Source organism: Cyrtonyx montezumae, unplaced genomic scaffold (assembly GCF_038088225.1).
Source record: "Cyrtonyx montezumae isolate F1298 unplaced genomic scaffold, pur_monq_1.0 scaffold_1, whole genome shotgun sequence".
Classification (NCBI taxonomy): domain Eukaryota; kingdom Metazoa; phylum Chordata; class Aves; order Galliformes; family Odontophoridae; genus Cyrtonyx; species Cyrtonyx montezumae.
In genome coordinates, this window is record NW_027071825.1 from 25,315,184 (window position 1) to 25,335,460 (window position 20,277).

A 20,277-nucleotide genomic window follows, 5' to 3' on the forward strand; every position below is an offset into this window, starting at 1 on the left:
TGTGAAAGGCCTGTGAGAGGATATGGCCCCTCTGCCTCATGGGGTAGCCATTCCCTCCGTCCATAGGCACTGACAGAAGCTGAAGACAAGCAGCTTTTGGAAAGAGATACAGAGCTGAATCAGTACAAAATGTTATGTCTGGTAAATTAACCAGCTACACGTTTTTAATCTTCCACTTTTCTACCTCTGTTCCTTCGTAACTCCCCATGGAGAGCTGTGTGCTTGTCTAGTTAGGCAGGGAGCAATGGCCGTTCATCTCAGTTAATAAAAAAGAAAGCCTGTAACAACTTCAGGAGAAACTGGTTTTATAAATCATTATAAGTCTTCTGGTTGCTAACTGCCACAGCTGTTCTGCCCTGATCTTGCTCAGTCCGGCTTCTCTGCTGCAAGTCCTATTTCTGTGTCTTGCTGGCTCCTCTTGCACCCTGCTTCTCTTCCTTCAGGCCTGCTGCCTGTTTCTCTTGCATACTTCAGGGAATTACGAAGTCCTTAGCAGCCACTCCTGCTTCCCCACTGCTGTACATAAACAACCTTTAGGATAAGTTTATTTACCAGTCCGTTCTCTGTGCTGGGAGAGTTCAGCACAGTGCTTGTCTGTCAGATTCCTGCAATACAGGTTACCCTTGTGAACAGCTACAAAATACCACCACTTTGGATTGAGCTACACAACATGCACATTTTGGACAGCTGTCTGCTGAGCAACTGTGTCCTGGAAGAACAGTGCTGCTTGAAAATAACCAACTGGAGTGAACTGTATCAGAAAACCTGACACAGCTGTTTATTCCTCTTAACTGTTTCTTAAGTGGCTTATCAAAATAACCACCTTATTCTCCTTTTGTTTGCATTTCCATTTATTTTACAAGGCATCGTTCACACAATGATAACAAGGTACTGATCCAAACAATTCTGTAACAGTTAGAAAAGTAAACATTTGCTGTGACCATGTACATTGAATTGCACTTTGAATAACAAGCGTTACACTTATATTTCTGTATCATACTTTATATAATACATGGATTTGGTGCACAAGAACTGGCAGTACAGAACTGTTCTCAAAAGTCTCACAGCACTGTGATGCTCTTTCTTCCTAACTCTCTCTAGCAAAGTTATGTTTTATGAACAAGGGACACACCCAGATAACAAATGCAGCTAAAAACCTGGAAAATTTCACTGGTAATCAGCACTTTGAATGTGCTCTCAGTGTGCTGAGAAGCCACCTTGAAAGGCAGACAGAGGGCTCTGGATCAGAACTGTACTTGATTAGATCCTTTTCTGCATTGCTAACCGTTTCCCCGTGTGAATGTGCCAGAGAATCCTCTTACACAGATAAGCAACAGTTCCCAAAGCTCAGGAGAGCTCATGGTACAGCTCTGAAAGGTGGTGTTGGTACCAGTGTGTCCCTAGGAATTACTGGAAGGAGGGACTTGGGATCTGGAGAAAAAGCTGAGAACAGATGCTTCTGTTTGCATTGATGGTAGCATCCATGTATGATATAAAATACAAAAATAAGAGAAACTGGAAGGAAATCAGTACAGCCCAGGATTCTGGTGGTATCAAATCACAAATGAAATCCATGATACTCGATCCTTTTGCTGTATTTATCTCCTTGGGATTCAGTTTCCTATATATTATTCTATATATAAGATATAGTTTTCCGAAGATACATATATATTCCTTTACAGGTTAAATAAAAGCAAGTCCCACTGAATAAGAAAATAAGAGGAAGTAATGTTCTAATTCTCTACCCATATCCATTTATTTATTTTTTTTTCCCAGGTAAAAATAGCATGAAATACATTCAGTAGCAAAGCAGTTGGAATCCAGGAGAAGTGGAGAGCCCTGTATTCCTGGAGGATTAACCTGTACGTCTGAAGTCACGATCCTGAAACAAACTGTGTGGGCTTCTGAGTTGAGAAAGATAGGATCTTGATCAGTGCTGCTAATTAAGTCATCCAGTTCCGTATTCTTTGTATTTCCCTAAATCCACCTATAGGTTAGCCCAGTTTTAAAGGCTGCAGTGATGTATACATGATCCACTTTGAAAGGTCCAAAACTCAGTGCTTCATTGTGCCTCCCCTTAATATTGTTACTCGGAAGGAGGTAATGGGACAGCTCCCAGAAGGACAGTAGTGTAACAGATGGAAATAAATAGAATTTAGCTCAAGTCTTTGCATTTGAAAGAACAACGTGATGCCTGGTGCTGGGTGTACCCACAGCACTGGGTATCCGTGGCATTGCATATTGTGCAGCCAGCTGTTTGAGCAGCAGTCTGGTCTGCAGCATTTAGCTGTAACAGAGGCATGCTGCTCAACCAGGACGGCAGGCAGTAGGGCTTTCTCTGTAGCAGCTGGAAGAAAACCAGCATTGTAAGACAAGAAGAGTTTCTGGTTTCAATGCCAAGGGTATTCAGGCTTACTAAATCATGTAGAAGTACGCCAATTATCCCTGAGTCTAACAGTAAATCAACATAAGAGGTATAATTCTCCCACACATACAAGTAGTTCCGTGCAGTTCACTGCCACTACTTCAAAGAAAGATGGGAACAGTCCTGTTTCCTGTGAAGAAAGCATCCATTTCTTACGTTGTTTTTAAGTTTGAATGCCAGTAATTTAGATTTTCATTTAACTCCAAGTGCCCTGTTCAGTCAGTGAGTGGTACTGTGAGCTGAAGTCAATGGGATACTTCATGCTTTGTCAAAGGGCTGAATTATTTCTGTTCTTGATGTTCGGGCTCCCTCTCCTGCTGTAAATTGCTGTCTTTAGTCTGTGCTGTTTGTCACACAATGGCACAGATGTGTCTATTTTAGGGAAAAACAAATAAGACCCAACAAAAAAGTTCTTTGAAATGTCTAATAAGAGAAAAACCTGCTAATCTGACATGTAACTTAGCTGTAGCAACTTACAGGATGTACTAATGGGCAAGGCAAGGATAGGTTTGTCGGCTGTCAATACTGATTACATGGCTGACCACTTTTCCCAGTACAGGTTTCACTAAGCATTAAAGCCTGTGGACCTCAGGGATTTTGCAGTTTCCTGGATTAAAGCCACCCGTCATGTTTTTGTTTTTAAGTCTCTCTGGGTAAATTTAGGATCTGTTAAAGTAATTGCTTTTGCTTTACAGCATTGAGCCACGAAGATGAGACCAGGTCACAAATGTACCATGTAAGTACCTGGCTTCATTTAGCCTGTAAAGTGTTACACTCAAAGCAAACACTTCTTTTTGAAGTGGAAAAAAGAAAAGCAGCTTTTTGTTTGTTTGTTTTTTCCACATCTCAGGAGCAATTTGAATCCAATAAGATAAAACAGTTCCTCACAAGAAAGTTAGTATCTCAATGACTCGTACAGCCAGCAGGCAGAGTTTTAGCTTTCCTGGTTTAATCCTGCAGTTTTGCTACTTCCTTTGTTTCTGAATACAGCTATGCTTAGAGCTATTTTTCTCACTCTTTCAGTAATTTTGAGCTAACAGTTTCCACGTATAAATATTACTCTTCCAAATGCCACTGCTACAAACACTAACTGGGATGTACAGATGGAAGGTGAAAGTCATTTACTGCCTTTATATCATCACCAAAATGGATAGTTGAGCCTTCTGAAACTTCTCTTGCTGATGCCAGAGGTTCAAGGTAAGATTTCTATCTTTCTATCTGACAGTGCTTTGGAATGGTCACAGCTAGCAGGGAGCAAACATGACTTTGTCACTGACACTCAACTTCCAAAGTCCAAGAGCTGCTACGCTGAGAAAGATGATGTGTCCAGCCTAGTTTCACGAAACACAGAAGCTTACTTCATTCCTTTTTCAATGAACTGTGAGAGCAGCACTCCCATTTCCCCCCTCATCCACTCACTCTCCTTGGACCCACTGACATACGACTTAATGTACTGACTTGTCAAAAGACAAAATGGCAGAATACCCACACACATGAGCTTTTAGAATTCAATTCATCTCCAGTAAGTGCCATACCAAGGACAGGGACATGACTGTACAACAGGGAGTGGGGGGTAGGGTCTCCTAGCAGCAGCGAGCTGCTACATGAGCGTGGCAGCTCAAGGAATGGCAGCCTGAACCGGTTCTTCTTTATTATGGTGGCATTTTTCCAAGCAAGGCTTTAAATTTACCTTCAAGTCTGATTTAAGATAGGAAATTCAGCCACTTGTGACACCGGTGTCGCTCATCAGCACACTGCTCTCAAACATCAGGACATGCTCACCAGGTGTTCTCAAGTGTCACTTCCAACTTCTTACGCCGCTGATACCGAGTGTGAAATGGTACTGAACAGGGAATGAGTAATGCTGGGTTCAGACAGTCCACACCATGGAAACGTCTGTGTAAAATATTATTAGCAAGAAAGTGGATTTTTTCTCCGATTTAAAAAAGAGATCCCTTCTGCCTTTTCCCTCTTTATCCCCCCCCCCCCTCTTAATGTTAAGGTTTCCAGATGATTGCTGGCAGGTGCTTTTAAAAATACTAACAGTTTTTAACTCCTAACTCTTAGAGGAGACAATTTTGTTGCAGGATCGTCAGGATAGTGCTCGTATCTTGATCTCTGCTTCAAGCAGGTGACATCTTTCTGAATCATTCCTTTGGCACAGATAAGCATTCAATTCACACTACCCTGTCTGAAGTAATTCACGATTTTGCTTGACACAAGGTGAGTATCAGTAAGTTTTATTATACAAAACTGACAAGATATGGCATTCCTTCAAATTAAAAAGAAAACAACCAACAAACCACGTCGAAACAGAACTGATATACCTGGAACAATTCTGTAAATGGAACAATTACTACACAACCTGTTGTTCAGCAGCACTATTTACCTGCAAGACCATTTTACAGACATGAGAGGTATGATTAAAAAACATTTCATCAGTTCGAGCAGTAGTTGAATTTGCCATGAAATGAGTCTTTCATGTTCAGTCAAAACAAACACTTTGGAGTTTCTTACCTTTAAGAGATGAAACAACCAGACGGGTTTTGGAATCATCAGAGAAGTCTATCCCATGGGAAAAGTCTAAGTTGTGTATTTCAACTGGAAAAGTTTGTTTTTATAGAATAATACCAACACAGCACGTCCTAGCTGAATATTTATAGCAAACAAATCTTGCTTTGGTCACGTTTTGTTCATCAGTGCAGCAAAAAGCCTTCGGGGTTTTTATCTGATACCTCATTTCTATTTGCAAATTGACACAGGGAAAGGTTTCTCTTAAATGTTCATGACGGCTCTGCTTTATTGTATGGGGTTTACAAAAGGTCAAAGCCATGCACGGCTTCCTCTGCTTCTCTGCTAAACAAATACATTTCCAACAGTTTTCCCTTTCTCCCACTGGAAGGAATGTCTTCTCGAAGTTCTTACTATAAACACGAAATAAAAAAGGGGAACCAGTTAAGTTCCAGCTCAGTTGTAAATAACCTTTAAACAACAGTGCTACTCAGTGCTACCAAGAACTGCACAACTTGCATTTCTGAAGAAAAAAACAACCCAAACAACGATGAAATTCTTGGGGAAGCTCATGAACAACTGTGCCAAGCGAGCACAAGGCTATCTCTGCCTAAGCTTTACAAAAAGTGCCTCTCTGCAGGACGCAGTCACTGCAACAAACTTCTGAGATGGTCCCAGGGCAATAGTTATCCTAGACACTCGCACACACACTAGGATTTGTTACACTGTGCTTTCTGGGAAGAGGTGATGCTGCAGTACTCTGCATTGGACATTCTCTCTCCTCCTCTTCCGGAAGAAAAAACCTTCTATGCAAGATAAAAATAATTCTGAATCGTTAGTCATGTATTAAAGAGCTAGTTTTGAATTATTTATTCATTTTTAACATCTAGTCATATAAAATAAAGTGTAAAAGTATGAAGGTATCAGAACGTGGCTTTCAGCAAGGCAGTTTGAGAAGTAGGAATTCAACGTAAAACAATATATTTTTACCCTCTCTGAAAAGGGTCACATCAGAATGAATGAAAAACACTGAAGAATCTCACTTCAAGCCTGCACTCCTGCCTTTTGTCCTTTACCCGAGAGGAGAGACCACTGGAAGACTCCCCCAGGGTTTCAGACGTGTTGTTCTTTGTGCTCTTGTGCTAGATCTGGCTGGAACTATGTGCTGCCCTCCTTGGGTGGCAGGGACGGCTGAGGCTGCTGCAGTGGCTGTGTGCCTGTGGCAGTTTTGATAGAGTTCAGGGTTTTGCTAAACCAAGAGTTTTTGGCAGCTTGGATTTCATTCATAAGGGCTCCCCTCTGGTGCTCCAGCTCCTATGAAAGCAGAACAGTCAGAATTGATCAAAACCAATAAATAATAACAACGATAATAAAAAAAACGTAGCTTCAGACTCAATCCCTACAATCTAATTTTCCTTGCAGCCTCCTAGGCACTGAGGAGAAAAGATGGATTAAAGTCACCAAAACTTTTAGATATTTAGATATACAGATGAGAATCTTTTTTTCTGTCTTTTTAGGGACAGACAGTCGGAGGACTCTGGAAGTTCCCATGAGCACAATGGCACGGGTATATGCCATTTTTTTTATTCAGGGAGACTGCCCCTGCAGTCCTTGGATTCCACATACCTGAATTTTGCACTTGGCTTCCACAAGCTGCAGTTTGGTCTGTGCAAGTTCCAGCTCCATCTCTCTCAGCTGCTTCTTCAGTGCATCCTTCTCATCATCTATTTCTATGCCTTTATTATCCAGGCTGACAGCAGGCAGCTTCAGTGTCCCCTCCTTGCTGAAAATCTCACTGCAGTGTTTGCAGGCCATCACTTTACCCTGAAATAGCCAGAAAGCTACATTCACACTTCACACTAAAAAGAGTTTGGTTCATGAACAACGCCCTGGGTATATGAAACAGTATTACAACACCTTAAAGCCTACTTAGTGTGCTCTGTTTAAGCACAAAGACTTTCCTCCTCAGTGAGAAGCACTCAAACCTTCTTGCTGCCAAAGCTTTGTCATATCTCGCAGGATTTATGTCAGCACAATTCAGAATAAATTACAGACTAGAGACTTTCTGTCTTCCATAAAAGTACTTGATCAAACTCGTACAGGTTTTGTTATTTACAAGAAGCCCAGCCAGCTTTTCTGTATTTCCAGAAGCAAGCAGCCAGCCTGTGTTGGCTGCATGGCCCAGAACTGGCCCTGAGTGTGCGTTCAGCATCACAGTGGAACGTCTCTCTTGCTAACAACATCTGACACACAGTTATGTGGTTCTCATGCTGCCTGGTGAGGTGAACCAGATACTCATGGCTGAGGATGTAGCACAGCTGGTCTGGGCTTGCAAACAAAACACGAAATATTGAATTATTTCAGCAAATTATAGGAACATCAATAGTAGTATATCTTTTGATGAGTAACAGATAAAAATGGACACTAAAAAGCAACCCATCAGGTTCAGTTTGAGTACTAAGGAAACCACTAGATATTATGACTGAGAGAAAAGTGACAAAGCAGAGGAATTATTACCTGATCAGGAAACACCACTAGTGCAGATACTAGTAATGGGATTTAGAGAATTAGAGAGGAACTGATAATGAAGATCCAGGCATGGCCCACGCTGTGCTATTTCATAAAGCTGTACTGCTTAACCTACACAGTGGGCAAGTGCAGAAATCCAAGTATCAGCAGTGCCTTGATAGTAATTCTGATTCCCCCCACTATGCACACCCAAGGAGCAGCAGGCTTTGTCCTCCAGGGAGCCATCTTCTGTTTACATTTAATGGAAACATCTGACTAAACACAGCCTCTCTATACTGCTGCCCAAAGCATACATTTCTACAAGAAAATGGACGTGTCCTTCAGGTGGAGAGTCCTAAAGTGACAAACACACAGCATGAAAACCCGTGGGGCTATTGGTGCAGCTGGGTGGATGCCACTGTTGTTGCACTAAGCTTCAGCCCACATTTTGTTCTGGTTCCCTGGCACTTAGCCACACGTGCATTAAAGCCATCCCAGTATGGAGAAGCATCAGTCTCACCTTCACAACTTCCAGTTCATCTTTACTGGCTGCCTGTTGTTTTTCCAGCCTGGTACTCAGCTGGGAACAAATCTGGAGCAGAGAAAACAGACTTCTTAGGTGAAATGGACTTTACTAACATATAACCTGTGCTTTTCTAGCAACGACTATTTTAGAGCAGACATTGAAGTTTCACCTCACTCAGGGATGTGTTCCTCCTCAACAAATTCACTGCTGGTGATAACTAAGACCTGAAAACAGCGATATTTGATGTGGAACATGAACACAGGGACCAGAATATTTTATACACTATCTGCTTTATAATGTTTGCACTGCTCCGTGTAACACAGCAAAAACAAACAGATACAAATCATTCTACAGTACTAGAAATACCTTAAAGATTGATTAGTTTTGATTCCCTGAGTCTGCAGATGGTTAGGAAATCCACAATGAGATCTATCACAAGTTGTACAGCTTGCTGAAAGCCTGAAGTGTATTTTTTAACGTTCGTATGTGCAACTCTGATAATTCAGCTCTCAGAAGGGGCTGAAAAAACTGTTTACAAAGAAATTTGAGAAAGTGTCCCTACAGAACATTACCTGTTTATAGTCTGCAATAATAGCTGTGGTCTTCTTAATCTCAGATTCTGCCTTCTCCAGTTGCTTCCTGAAGACCTCCTTCAGCTAGGAATGGAGGAAGTTACACAGTACACTGAAAGAAGCTCTCAAAATGCATCACCAAATTGTTCTCTCAGAGCCTGGCTGTGTTCACAGTATTTCTACACTTTTTTCTTACCAATTTCCAGTTCTGGAGAACAGGAAAAAGTCTGATTTATTAATTATACAAATAGCTACAATAACCCAGAAGCCTACGCTGTCATATGGTGTATCATCACTCTTTAGAGGATTCTCTGTGTCAAACAGCACAGCATGGTTCAGAGAACAGAAAAGATGACCAAGTGGTGACGAGAGGTTTGGGCAGACACGCTGGCTGGTCGGAATTGGAACGGGGAGAAGAATCTCTCAGCACTGTCACTCACCTCTGAACAGGATAAAACAAGTCTGGTTTAGCCATCAATACTGCATCAAAACAGAGCAACTCATTCCTCCACTGTTAGGGAGCACTAAACATTAAGAGCCCTCTCAGTAGGAAAAAGGGCTCCTTTGCCTTGGATGTAGTAAATATGGAACTCAGCAGCCTCCATTTTAGGCAGAAAGGGAAAAGTAATTAGTTCAATTGTTACTGTCACTGCTGTCAAATGGCAATAAGAAAACTCACAGTACTGCTCTCAAAGCATACTGATGTGTATGCTGGTATTCAGTAAGAAATGCAGCAATAAACTGCACACTTTGCAAATGAGTACGAGGTGTGGTCAGCCACATTACCCCAGCCCTCGACTGCCCTGCTGCTGGTTCTAGCTTCAGAAAGGAGTGCCCAGAGCTTTATTTCAGCAAAGCTGCAGCCTCTCACAAGGCAATAATTCTTCCAGCAACCTCTTTTAGGTAATTAAAAGACATACGATCGTGTCTCCTTAGTTGTGATTGCTCACTACCAGCAATACTGGGGAGAGGATAAGATATGGTAAATTGGACATTCAGGAAAACACTGAAAAAATACAAAACATTAGCCTGGCACTTGGAATTTTAACTGCTACTGCATTTGGAAGACAAAATCCTTTCTGTAACTTCAGTACATTCCTGCTTTTCTGGTTAACCTTTTGCTTGCGTTCAGCTAAATGGGAAAGAGTGGAGAATACCATACCTGGGCAGTTTCCTCTTCCTGCTTTCGTTTCTCTTCCTCGGTCTCCACTAGTTTCTGTTTGGTCAGGAGAAGTTCCTTGTTCAGAACGTCTGCTTTGTCTTCAGCCTAGAATGAGAAGCAAAGGTGTAAACCACGTTTACTGGTTTACGATGAATATATCTCACAAGTACTACAGATTCAGGATCTAGAGTTGGCTTTTCCTGACCTCAGATGGTTCACCCAACCTAGTCTGTAAATGAACTTCCCTTTTCAAGCAGCTGCTTTCTAAGATATTTCTTTGTGCTTTGAAAACTGCGCACAAAAATGACCCTTTTGCCAGATGTCACCTGCCCAGGCGACAAGTAAGCACAGATCACACATCCTAATACAAACAGTACATAAAGTACTTTCTGTTGGCAGCAGTATTAATCCAAGTGAGGGCAGCATGGTTCGTAGTAATTAGCCCTTGCTAACCAGATCGATCACCAGGAGATAAATGCCTTTTTCAGTGCCTGGATATATTGTGTTGGATTCCCCAGGTGGCAGATGCACACTGCATGGCACCACTTCTGCTCAGTAACTACATGGCAGACCAGGCCATTGTCAGGTTAATACTTTGCTGAAAATATAAGAGAGAAAATGACATCACAAGCAACAAATAACACTAAAGAGCTCATCTCTGACTTGCACCTTGTTTTTCTACACTGCCAGTGCTATCAGCTTATCTGCTGCCACAGTGACAGTTATTAGGGAGGGTGCTGGTGGTGACTGTGGGTAGCAGGCCTGGGCTGAAGTGATGGATAAATTGAGAATGACAGAGCTATTTTTGATAAAGGACCTGCTCAAGACATACTTGGAAGTAAGAATTAAAAATCTTTTCTCCTTTCATGTGATTATTCCAGGCTCTCCAAGCACCTGCAGCGGTGCACGGTGTCACCTCTCCTTGCAAGCCAGGAACAAAGCTTTTCTTTCAGAGCTGCCAACCTGAGGTGGGGCGTGGGAGAGCTTCATGGAGTCCCCTCCATCTACAGAAAGACTGCTAAAATGGAGGAGAGCAAAGAACAGGACGGGCAATGGTACGTGCTTTGTCAGGAAGCTTCAGAAAACAGCAGGGGCAGAAGCAGATAAAGCTGTTATTCCTGGGGAAGACAGAGCACTGTGATGCGCTCCTTTTGGCCTTTACACCAGAATGTCCACTCCACCACACAGTTGCAGTTATCTGCTCGTACTTGCTCATCTAGACCGCTCAGATTTACACTGTGGCCCTCCCGTCTTCTCTACCTTAATAGCAGTTGTTAAGGAATTTATTGATAACATGTAGAACAGTCCAGAAAGAGGAAGGTTGCACGTGTAGTTCTCTGACAGTCATCACTGACTTAAAGAGCTCTGAAAGCTTCTGTCCTCTATGCTCCAGTCTCCAGACTGTATTTGTATTTATGCTTTCACTTGAGTGCACAACAGGGCTCCTAAAACTGACACTGCTAAGCCGGAGCTTGGACCCATCTCCATGACAAATCTCCACTACCTGGTCCAGGTCATTCCGTAAGGCAATTTTGCTTGTTACAAGCTCGTGGGCAAGGTCATCATTCTCCTGCTCCAGCCTCATGCTAGCTTCTTGGAGCCTGCGGTTTTCCCTCTGCAGAAAGAAAGGAACAACCAGAGGAGGAAGTTAATTCTTATCAATAGTAATGAGTGATAAGTGAATATATTGTGTGTATAAAGCACCGAGAAGGCAAAAGTGCACACTGAGACAGGACTGCTGCTCTGGGAAACAACAGTGAATTAAGCCAGCAGTGCAAATGCAGCGATTCCACTTACATCCCAATGGATACGTCTGAATTGCATTGAGTGACACACTGACTGTAGGGTTTCTCTGTCCAAAGCAAACACAGTCCTCTCTGTAAAACTGCTTAGAATCTGCTTGCTCATCATCGAAGGAAATAAGGCAGATAAAATCCTACCGGCAGCAGAGAACAAAATACTCGTAATGAAGCTCCCCATCAAAAGAAGAAAGCTACCCTCTGTCTGTGGGTAATTCATAAAAATAGCCCATTTGTAGATGACGTTGTGCCAACCACTCATCCTCTGTGGGACCAGCAGAGAACACATAACCTGCACCTCCATTTGCGTGCTCTCTCTACAACCTACACCAGTGCCACCAGCTATGTTTCAAGGGTTCTTGCTGAGAAAAAGCACCAGATGAAGAAGAGGGGGTGTCACTTCGTGAGCACAGGCCCTGAACAGCAACACAAAATGTACAACTGTGAGACTACATGCCCTGATGCTCCCCTCAGTGTAACCAGACCCGCTCCACAAAGGTGGAACTAACTATGTAGAGCACTAATGAAAGTAAGTGCACAGGAAAAAAAAAATGAGAAAAAAAATTAACATCTTAAAATTCAGTTCTTCTAGACTGTTCTTCTAGAGCTGAGAAGCAGAACTGCATTCCGAAGGTATCTGTGGACTTGCAGGAGCCCACAGCAAACCCTCTACTTTCAGGGGAACACAGCTTCCCTCCTCAAACAGATTTCGAGAGAAGTAAAAAACTTGCTGGCCTTCAGTCACACTGTGACTGCAAAAGAGACTGCAGAGGGGATCTGTGCACTAGGGAAATTCAAGGAAAAATGACAAGTGTGCATGGAAACTGCAGATGGAGAAACCTACCAACGCCAACATCACAACAAGGACACTCAAAAGGTAAGTTATGCTCTCCGAAGAAAAACAGTAAAAGGGAATAGAGATCAGCAACATTTTCCAAGGGTTGCTCAGTGAATGCTTTTCTACAGTGTGCTCTCTTTGCAGAAGTGTGTTATTCACCAGTCTTCACTTCCTCCTGCTCAGCAGCTATTCTCACATATTTCGGTCTTTCCAAAGCTCACCACAGGGAAACGGCCACTTTCATCTGTTCCAAAAAACATTTTCTCTTTGCATGCTTGTCTTACACAAAAAAGGACAACTACAGCTCTAAGCGTATGCTAAAAAAGGTCTCTCTTTGTGTTAGCTTCCTCTGTGGCAGGAAGCAGAAACTCTGCAAATACACTCTCCTCACTGTGACCTTATTGTGCAAGTAGATTGTGCACTGCCCTGTACAGGAAAGTCAGCTTGTTTCCTCTCTGAAAGACAGTACTTTAAATAACTTTATATGTATATATACATATATAGAAAGTGAGAAATACCTGCGTTCCTCACAGTTAAAATAACTATTGCTGAAAAACACCTCACTTCAAGAATTTCTTAATTTTAATCACATTATAAATAAAATTATCCTATAAGGATAAATACACTTTAAAGCATCAAACTAAATGGCTGTCTTCAGTAGTAAGAAGCATCCAATGCATCTTCACTTCTGTGTGTGTTCAGACCATCCAAGATGTGTCTACAACACACCAGTCTGTCAGTGAGCAGTTAACAGAAAGTCACTTCACTTAAAAACTGGGATGAAATTAGGACTGTATTGCTGTCAGATGCTACAGCACCAGTACCTTTTCACAGGGATGTTGCTCAGAGCAAAAATAACCCAGAAAGAAGTTTGCTGTAACATTTTTGCTATGCTTTTGCCAAAAGCTTCGGTGTCTGCAAAGCAAGCTGCACAATGTGAAGTCTGAAGTTCCTGCTTTGCATTCGCACACAAGTGGTAAGCAAGCTACGTGGTTGGAAATGCGCTGTCCTCCTCTTAAACTGGAATTGACATGGCACATTTTTAGTAAGTCAAATATCTCTTACCTTGGGCATCCAGTCCAGCTAAGAGCTAAGAGCTGAGTCTCTCATTGGCCATACCTTTACTCTCCCTCCACACAGGGCAGTGTGCACGATTAGATGGTCTGTCCCTTCCAGCTCCTCCCCCTTGATCTAGCAGTGAAAAACTGCCTCCTTCCTCACGAGGAAACTCTCATCTGCTTAAGTCTCAATAAAACCTAACTTTACACAATGAAGACAAAAATATCAAATGGCATTTTTTGCATCTAGACTGCTTCCGATGGCTCTGAAGTACATACCTGTTCTATAAAATACCGGCTGCAGTGGAACGAAGTTCAATGGATGGAGCTGGTTTTGTTCCAGCAGGGCTCACAGGGCTCACTTTTGTAACCTGGCATGAGCCAACTCGTCAGACCTGCTGGATGTCTCTGGCATGAACAGCCAGCTTCCTGCCCTTTCTCTGCACACTGCTAATAATTTACTGACTATGCCAACAATTTCCTTCTCATCAGCACTACCCAGTTCCTACAATCATTAAAACATGGTATTCCCTCTTCCCTGTCCCTCCTGTTACTAAAAGCATCCGGTGAACTCTCTTTAAAAGGAGGATAGTGCATTTCCAAAAGGGACAAACACTGCTGGTACGAACAAACACAAAGAAACTTACCTCCAGCAAAGTCACAGACCAAATACTGCTTTCAACCATTGGTGTAAAGACAGTGAAAACAGGATATAAAATATTTTTAATACCAGCAAAATCAGAAAGAAAAAAAAAAGTTGCCGACTCTTCAGTGGGTCTTTGGTTCCTATTGTTAAAGAAGATATTCTCCAGCCTCCATCGCACACTTGATGGAAAGAAGGCAAATTTGGAAGCAGGAGGCAAGCCTCAGCTCAGAGAGAGCAAAGGGCTGAAACTCCACCCTCTGCTCCCATCCAGCCAGTGCCAAGGAGCAATACCAGACAGGATTAGTGATGATGATGCATCCTCTCTACGCTGCTACTCAAGCTGGGCGTTAACGAGTCACAAACCTTGTTAAGCAATTCAGTGTCACACTGCTGGGTGAGCAACCACCCAAACCACAGATCTTTGGCAAGAACAGTTCCTCAGTGGCAGAATGAAAACACCGCTTACAATTCACTTTCCTGATGCAATCCCAGTGACGTCTTCGTAAGCCCACTGGGAAGAGCTCTGGATTGCAGACAGCTCCAAAGGAAAACCCTGCGAAACACCATCTAGAAAGCCAACAGGCATTTGCACCACTACCCAGGAAAGCCTTCCATGGGAAGCAGCTCTGAGGCTCCTGGAAGTGATCTGCGTCCTTCCTTGCTGACTGTGAGAAAAAAGTTCCCAGAAGGGCACTGACGCTTTGAACAAAACAACAAAGCAAACAAAAACAAGCAACAAAAAGACCAAACCAACCCACAGAGAAAAATCCCATCGAGAGTTACCTTATGTTTCTCCACATGGCGCTTACCATTCAGTTACCACGACTCTGATCAAACAACACTTCCACTTCAAAGACAGAAGAAGCTATTATGTCCAAATCACACATTTATTCAGATAGACAACATCTCTGTTGCACAATGAAGTCCATGGAGGAAAACACACTTCTACCTTCAGAACAAAACCTTGGGCACAAGCAGGGCCCAGCCGACTTTCATCTGGATTTGTCCTTTTTATTTCCAATAGAAGGCTGCTGAGCCCAACTTCAGCAATTTCTTAGCAACAACCCTGTTACATGAAACGTTCTTAAACACAGAAAAAAAGAGCCCTGTAACAATATACAGAAAATATCAATCTGAACCATACCACTATTTTTTTTTTCCCTGCACATACAGGTCATTTTCTTTTTTTTAACTGATTCCTACAGGTATCTTGTTGTTTATTTTAACTAATAAGTATAAAATTTGGTGGCACACAGCAGTTTAGAACATCTGTACTTCTACTTTGAAAACCCAACAGCATTGTGAATGATGACTTCTTCTGAATAATAGAGGATGAAATTACGTGACCGTGAAAACGTGTCCATAAAAAAATATACTTTTCCTACATAATACTTGTAAATACAGAAGGAAATAAACACCAAAACATATGGCACTTGTTAATACTGCTCTTTTGGCAAAGCAATTCTATCACAATCAGCATGTGAAATTTAAGCTGGGCAGGTGCTCCCGTGGCATAGAGCACATCTTATTGTGGCATGTGAATTCAACCTGTCAAGAAAACGTGGCTGGTTGACATCAGCTCTGACACTGCAAAAATAGCCCTTTTCTGGAGGTTATGGGGAGCGTGGGGTGGGTGGCTTTGCACGAGCCATCTCTTTCCTGGCAGTGCAGAGGAGGCTCCTCAGCCTCAGCATTACTGTGCTCAGGAATGTCAGGACACGAAGAAGCTCTCGTGCACTCCACGGGAAGTCAGAGCGGTCCCTTCTGCTGGAAGGGCAGCTCACAGGGAGGGGTCTTACTCAGGACATCCTTCATCACTGCACCTCAGGAGTGCCAATGCAACACCATCACTGAGTACATCTCTATCGTCCTGACAGACCTCTACTGGCAACAGAAACCATAACACACTGCAAAGAGCAAAAACTGTAACAGCTGTAGCTTAGAACTGTCAAAAGACTGCAAGCTCTTCTCAGCCTGTAAGAGAATGGCTCTGCACGGCCTCCACGAGCCCGAGAAGTCCCCTCTTCCTAGGTAAGTAAACCAAAGCAACATGTTCTGGAAGAGAAACTAAAAATTACAGTGTGGACCTCTGAGGCAGAGCCCGCACAGAGCACACAAGGCCAGAGGAGCTAACAGCACTGCTGTGCTCAGTGACAATGTGTTGGCCTTCCACCAGTGCTGTCTCAGGCATTTCCCTAACCAACCTAACCAGGCAGTCTAGCACTGACACTGCCAAAACCAAATGCATTTTGAAAGCACAAAGGCTGCTGTGTGGTTATGTAAGGGACAAGCGAAGCTGGCTCCCCACTCTCTGCCCACAAGGATCTACAGCTTGCATTTCCTGTTGCCCTCTTGAAATGTCAGTTCTCACCAACCTCAGCCTGACACACAAATAAAAATCAAGCAAGCAAAGCAAGGGACGGAGAGCACGGACAAGCATTTCTCCATCACATCAATCAGCTGAAGGAGTCTGAACTCTGCCTTTAACAAGTTATGGAGCCTACCTAAGCACATCATCAGTAAGAAGAGCAGACCCAACCCAGGGAGCTGGGCAAGTGCAGGCCAACACTCGTGCAGTGGTCTTGGCAGGGACAGTGCCTCACACAGACAGTGAGCACAGGGCCACTTTCTATATCCTCCTTTGCAGCTTGGGGATGATGTTCTTCACCGTCCATTGCCCAGCATTAACCAGTTAACACACTTCCACAGAGCTTTAAAGAAGCCTTCTCTGGGCTCTAAGCATTACTTTAATTCCACAGTACTATAAGGGAACCACTGCAGAAGCTCACCAGCAGCAAGTTGTGTTTTCGTCTCAGTTTTCTGATCATCAGTGCTTGGCAGTCCCAGTTCTCAGAAACAATAGAACGTACACTCTTTGACACAGAAGAACTACACTTAAAACATTGTTTTTCACAAGTGAATACTTTTGTAAAGTCAGTTTTACTTTCTAACTATAATATCTCATTGCATTTATGAATCATGGCATAGTCCTTTGCACTGTGGTTTTATGAGCATGGTGCACTCTCCTTATGCTCACATACCATGGAAACCTGTGGCAGCACCTGTAATTATTTACTAGCCCACACTCCAGGCAGACTCTGTACCAACAGCAGCATCACTTCACATAATAAGGCACAATGAAGAACAGCAGGAAAACAACACAGGTGTATATGAGCAATGTCAGTTCCCAGCAAAACTGGGCGTTATCCAGTAAAGTGCTTCATCTTTGGCAGCTTCACCCAAGGAACACTAACCTCTTTTCAATACTGGGTATGCAATAAAAGAATCCTGAACGCTGTGAAGTACAAACCTAGAGGCAGGGCCTCCTTCACACAAAAACCTATGGCAACACAACGTAGCAGTAACAGCAGAACAATCACATTGGAAACAATGCTGATCCAAAATTTAAGGCCTTTTTTTCTTTTTTTTGGTCAACTACTGAGCTACCATATTAACAATTGAAGCTTTATTCCTCCACTGCTCTAAAGCAGGCTATTTATTACTATTAAAGCTACTGCAGTAGTATGCTAGGACTCCAGGAGAACCCTGGGTCCCACTGTACTAGCCATTATACTGACAAAGAATTACTAACATTTGCTATAAACAGAGTTGAAAGGCAAGGACATCTCAAGTCAAGGAAGAGTGCATCTTCCCAAAGTCTCTGTGGATGTTACTGCATACAGCTTGGGCTACAACAATGTGTATTTTCTCCTTTTTGTGTCTGTAGCTGAGAATCACCCTTTGTTTCTGCGTCTCATGAAGATCTCCCGTAAAAGTGCAACAGCAGGAGAGTTACCTACAAACATATAAACTGAAAGAAGAAAAATATTATATGTGGCTACTTGAACGTGTCTCGAGAGTAACAAATCGTGATTCAAACATCCCTGCAGAAACACCACATCCGAGTGCTCAAAGCGCTCGTTCAAGAAAGGGAATGAGTTTCACTGCCAGTTTAATTCCCTGACACCTGCATCAGCATCTCGTGGAGAGGTGAGCGTGGGACGTGTACCTCTGCTCAATGGCTGGAACAGGATGGCTCCCCACGAAACTCAAATGAAAGAGGTTCCCACACAGCATCTCCCGTACCTTGTATCTGTCCATAGGATCTTCCTGCTGCAGCTGACTCTCTCGCATTGTTTGGTACTCTCTCTCATATTTCTTCAGTTTTTTTGTTGGCACCTGTGGAACACATTTGGAAGACACACGTTTAAAGATCAGAGAAACACTGGAAAGGCTTTCTGAAAGCTTTCCCTGCAAGCAGGAAGCAAAGGACGTGCTGGAAACTGCTGCTGAATCAAGTCGCTCCCCGTCGCCCCCTCCCCCCCATTGCTCAGCAAGCTACGTCCAGCACTTACCAATACACTGCAGGCTGGCTGAAACCTCTCTGTGCCTACTGTTAATATTTCAAATACTCAGAGACATTGCAATAAGAAGCAAGAACGAAAGGGAGCAGCCAGAGATCAGGGAAGAGGAGCATATGCTTTGATATGTATGACTCGCTAAAATAAAGTGCCTTATAAAAAAAAAAGCCATAAAAACCCTGCTAAAATGATTTACAAGAAAAGAGTGTGCGTGCAAAAGGACTGGAGGATTTCCTGGGGGAGATGAAAGTAATGGGTTTTATTGCTGGAAGAGTATTAATGTCTAAATGACTAGCTTGTGACCAATGCCCTCGTGAAGTCTGGCACCAGGCTCCTCCTCAGCAGAGGTGGAGATGCTGCAGTGCTCGCTTCCAGCCACAGCAGGGAAACAGAGAGGCAGCAACACCGAACACACAAGCAAATTCAGTAAACAACCCTGCACAAAGGCCAGGTCCCAGCAAGCTTGGTTTCTGGGAAAACACAGCTTTGAAGATGACACAAGGGACGCAAAGAGCACCTGTATCTCCTTCAAATGGAGCACAGGGATCCTAGGCTTCCCTTTCACCTTGCTGCACTGTGCTATCCAACCATCTCTCTAGAGACCTCCAAGAGCAATACTGTGTCCCTTCTGTGCAACAAGAACCCACCCCTGCTAAGTGTGGGATCACAGGCTGGCATCCAGAGAGATCACTGACACCACTGACTGCTGTGACTCATCAACACATGCTCCTCCTGTATCTGTTATGGATGTATCTCCCCCTCTCCCATATATTGATCTTGTCTAGCCAACTGCTGGCACGAGGACATGCTCCTGTCACCTTGCCTCAGGACACGAAGTTACTGCCAGTGAGCAGAGATACAACTTTACATGTAATTTCAGTGTTGTTTTTCCCTTACTGGTTTTCAACCTAACACCTCCTTCCTCTATGATGCAGGAAGGGACCAGGCAAGGTCCCTGGTGCAGCAGAAAACACAAAACCTGTGACCTGCAAAGCAGCGTGCAAGGAGCTGATAGAGCAGCACTACTGCTCACAGCTACAGAAGGGATCTTAAACCAATCCCCTGCAAACAAAGTGAGGAGGAAAGGGGAAACATAAAAACTTTCGGCATGTTGGATAGACATAGAAGAGAACTTCCACTTTGATCACTCCTTATTGCAAACCACAATGAAATGAAAAGGATTTAATCAGAAGAGTGAGGAGTGTTTGCACTTTTCAGCTGGGCAACCTTCAGGAAGCAAAACCAGCCCGCTTTGTTTTAGCTGCAGCTTGGTGCTGCTGATGCTATTTAATCATCGAGAATAAGAAATAATCTCAACACAGAATTTTAAATGATGTGAACCCATCACATATCCAAACTCAATCTATTCCCAGCTCCCACAGTGCTCACTTTTAATCTGGTTCAGAGAAACAGACCAAGGTTCCCAGGCTGGAGCACTGCGAGGCTCCTCCAGACTCAGCTCTTCTGTGCTGTGCTGCTGTACTGCACTCCTGAATGCTTCCAGCACAGAGTGAAGACAAGTGTGGGGGAGACATCGTAAAGGAAAAAGGCACAACACAGCTGTAACTCAGGAGGGATCTGTACAACTACATATTTTCCTGATTTTTGATGTTTTTAATGAAGACATAATCAAGCTTTTAAAGTACAAGATATAAATCTCCCTCCACAGAGAGACAAGCACCTCCCACCTCAGCCACACGAACACTGCAGAGGGAATCGAGCCCACAAAGAGATTTTTTAGTACCCAGGAACAACTCACACCAACCATTCTTCTATCTTCTCCTTCAGGTTTCAGTAGATAGCCATGAGTACACATGGGTCCCCTGTGGCCATCAGAGGGATGAGCTCCCCTGTACACAACTAGGAGAGCT

General features: G+C 43.2%; 1 protein-coding gene across 6 annotated transcripts in view; it reads right to left on the minus strand.

Annotated features, from left to right (window-relative positions):
* Positions 1-5,782: 5,782 nt before the first annotated feature.
* RABGAP1L (RAB GTPase activating protein 1 like) overlaps positions 5,783-20,277 on the minus strand; it is a 181,601-nt gene continuing 167,106 nt past the window's right edge. For 4 of the 6 annotated variants that reach the window (XM_065745323.1, XM_065745316.1, XM_065745342.1 and 1 more), the window contains 7 exons: positions 18,132-18,224; positions 11,209-11,319; positions 9,705-9,809; positions 8,543-8,626; positions 7,965-8,036; positions 6,563-6,760; positions 5,783-6,250 (listed from right to left, as the gene is read on the minus strand). In XM_065745323.1, coding sequence (XP_065601395.1) covers positions 6,095-6,250; positions 6,563-6,760; positions 7,965-8,036; positions 8,543-8,626; positions 9,705-9,809; positions 11,209-11,319; positions 18,132-18,224 — 819 coding nt within the window. In that variant the 3' untranslated portion in view covers positions 5,783-6,094. Of the gene's footprint in view, positions 6,251-6,562; positions 6,761-7,964; positions 8,037-8,542; positions 8,627-9,704; positions 9,810-11,208; positions 11,320-14,046; positions 14,141-17,007; positions 17,857-18,131; positions 18,225-20,277 lie in introns of those variants that run through there. The other 2 variants (XM_065745358.1, XM_065745333.1) reach the window with 2 other exon arrangements.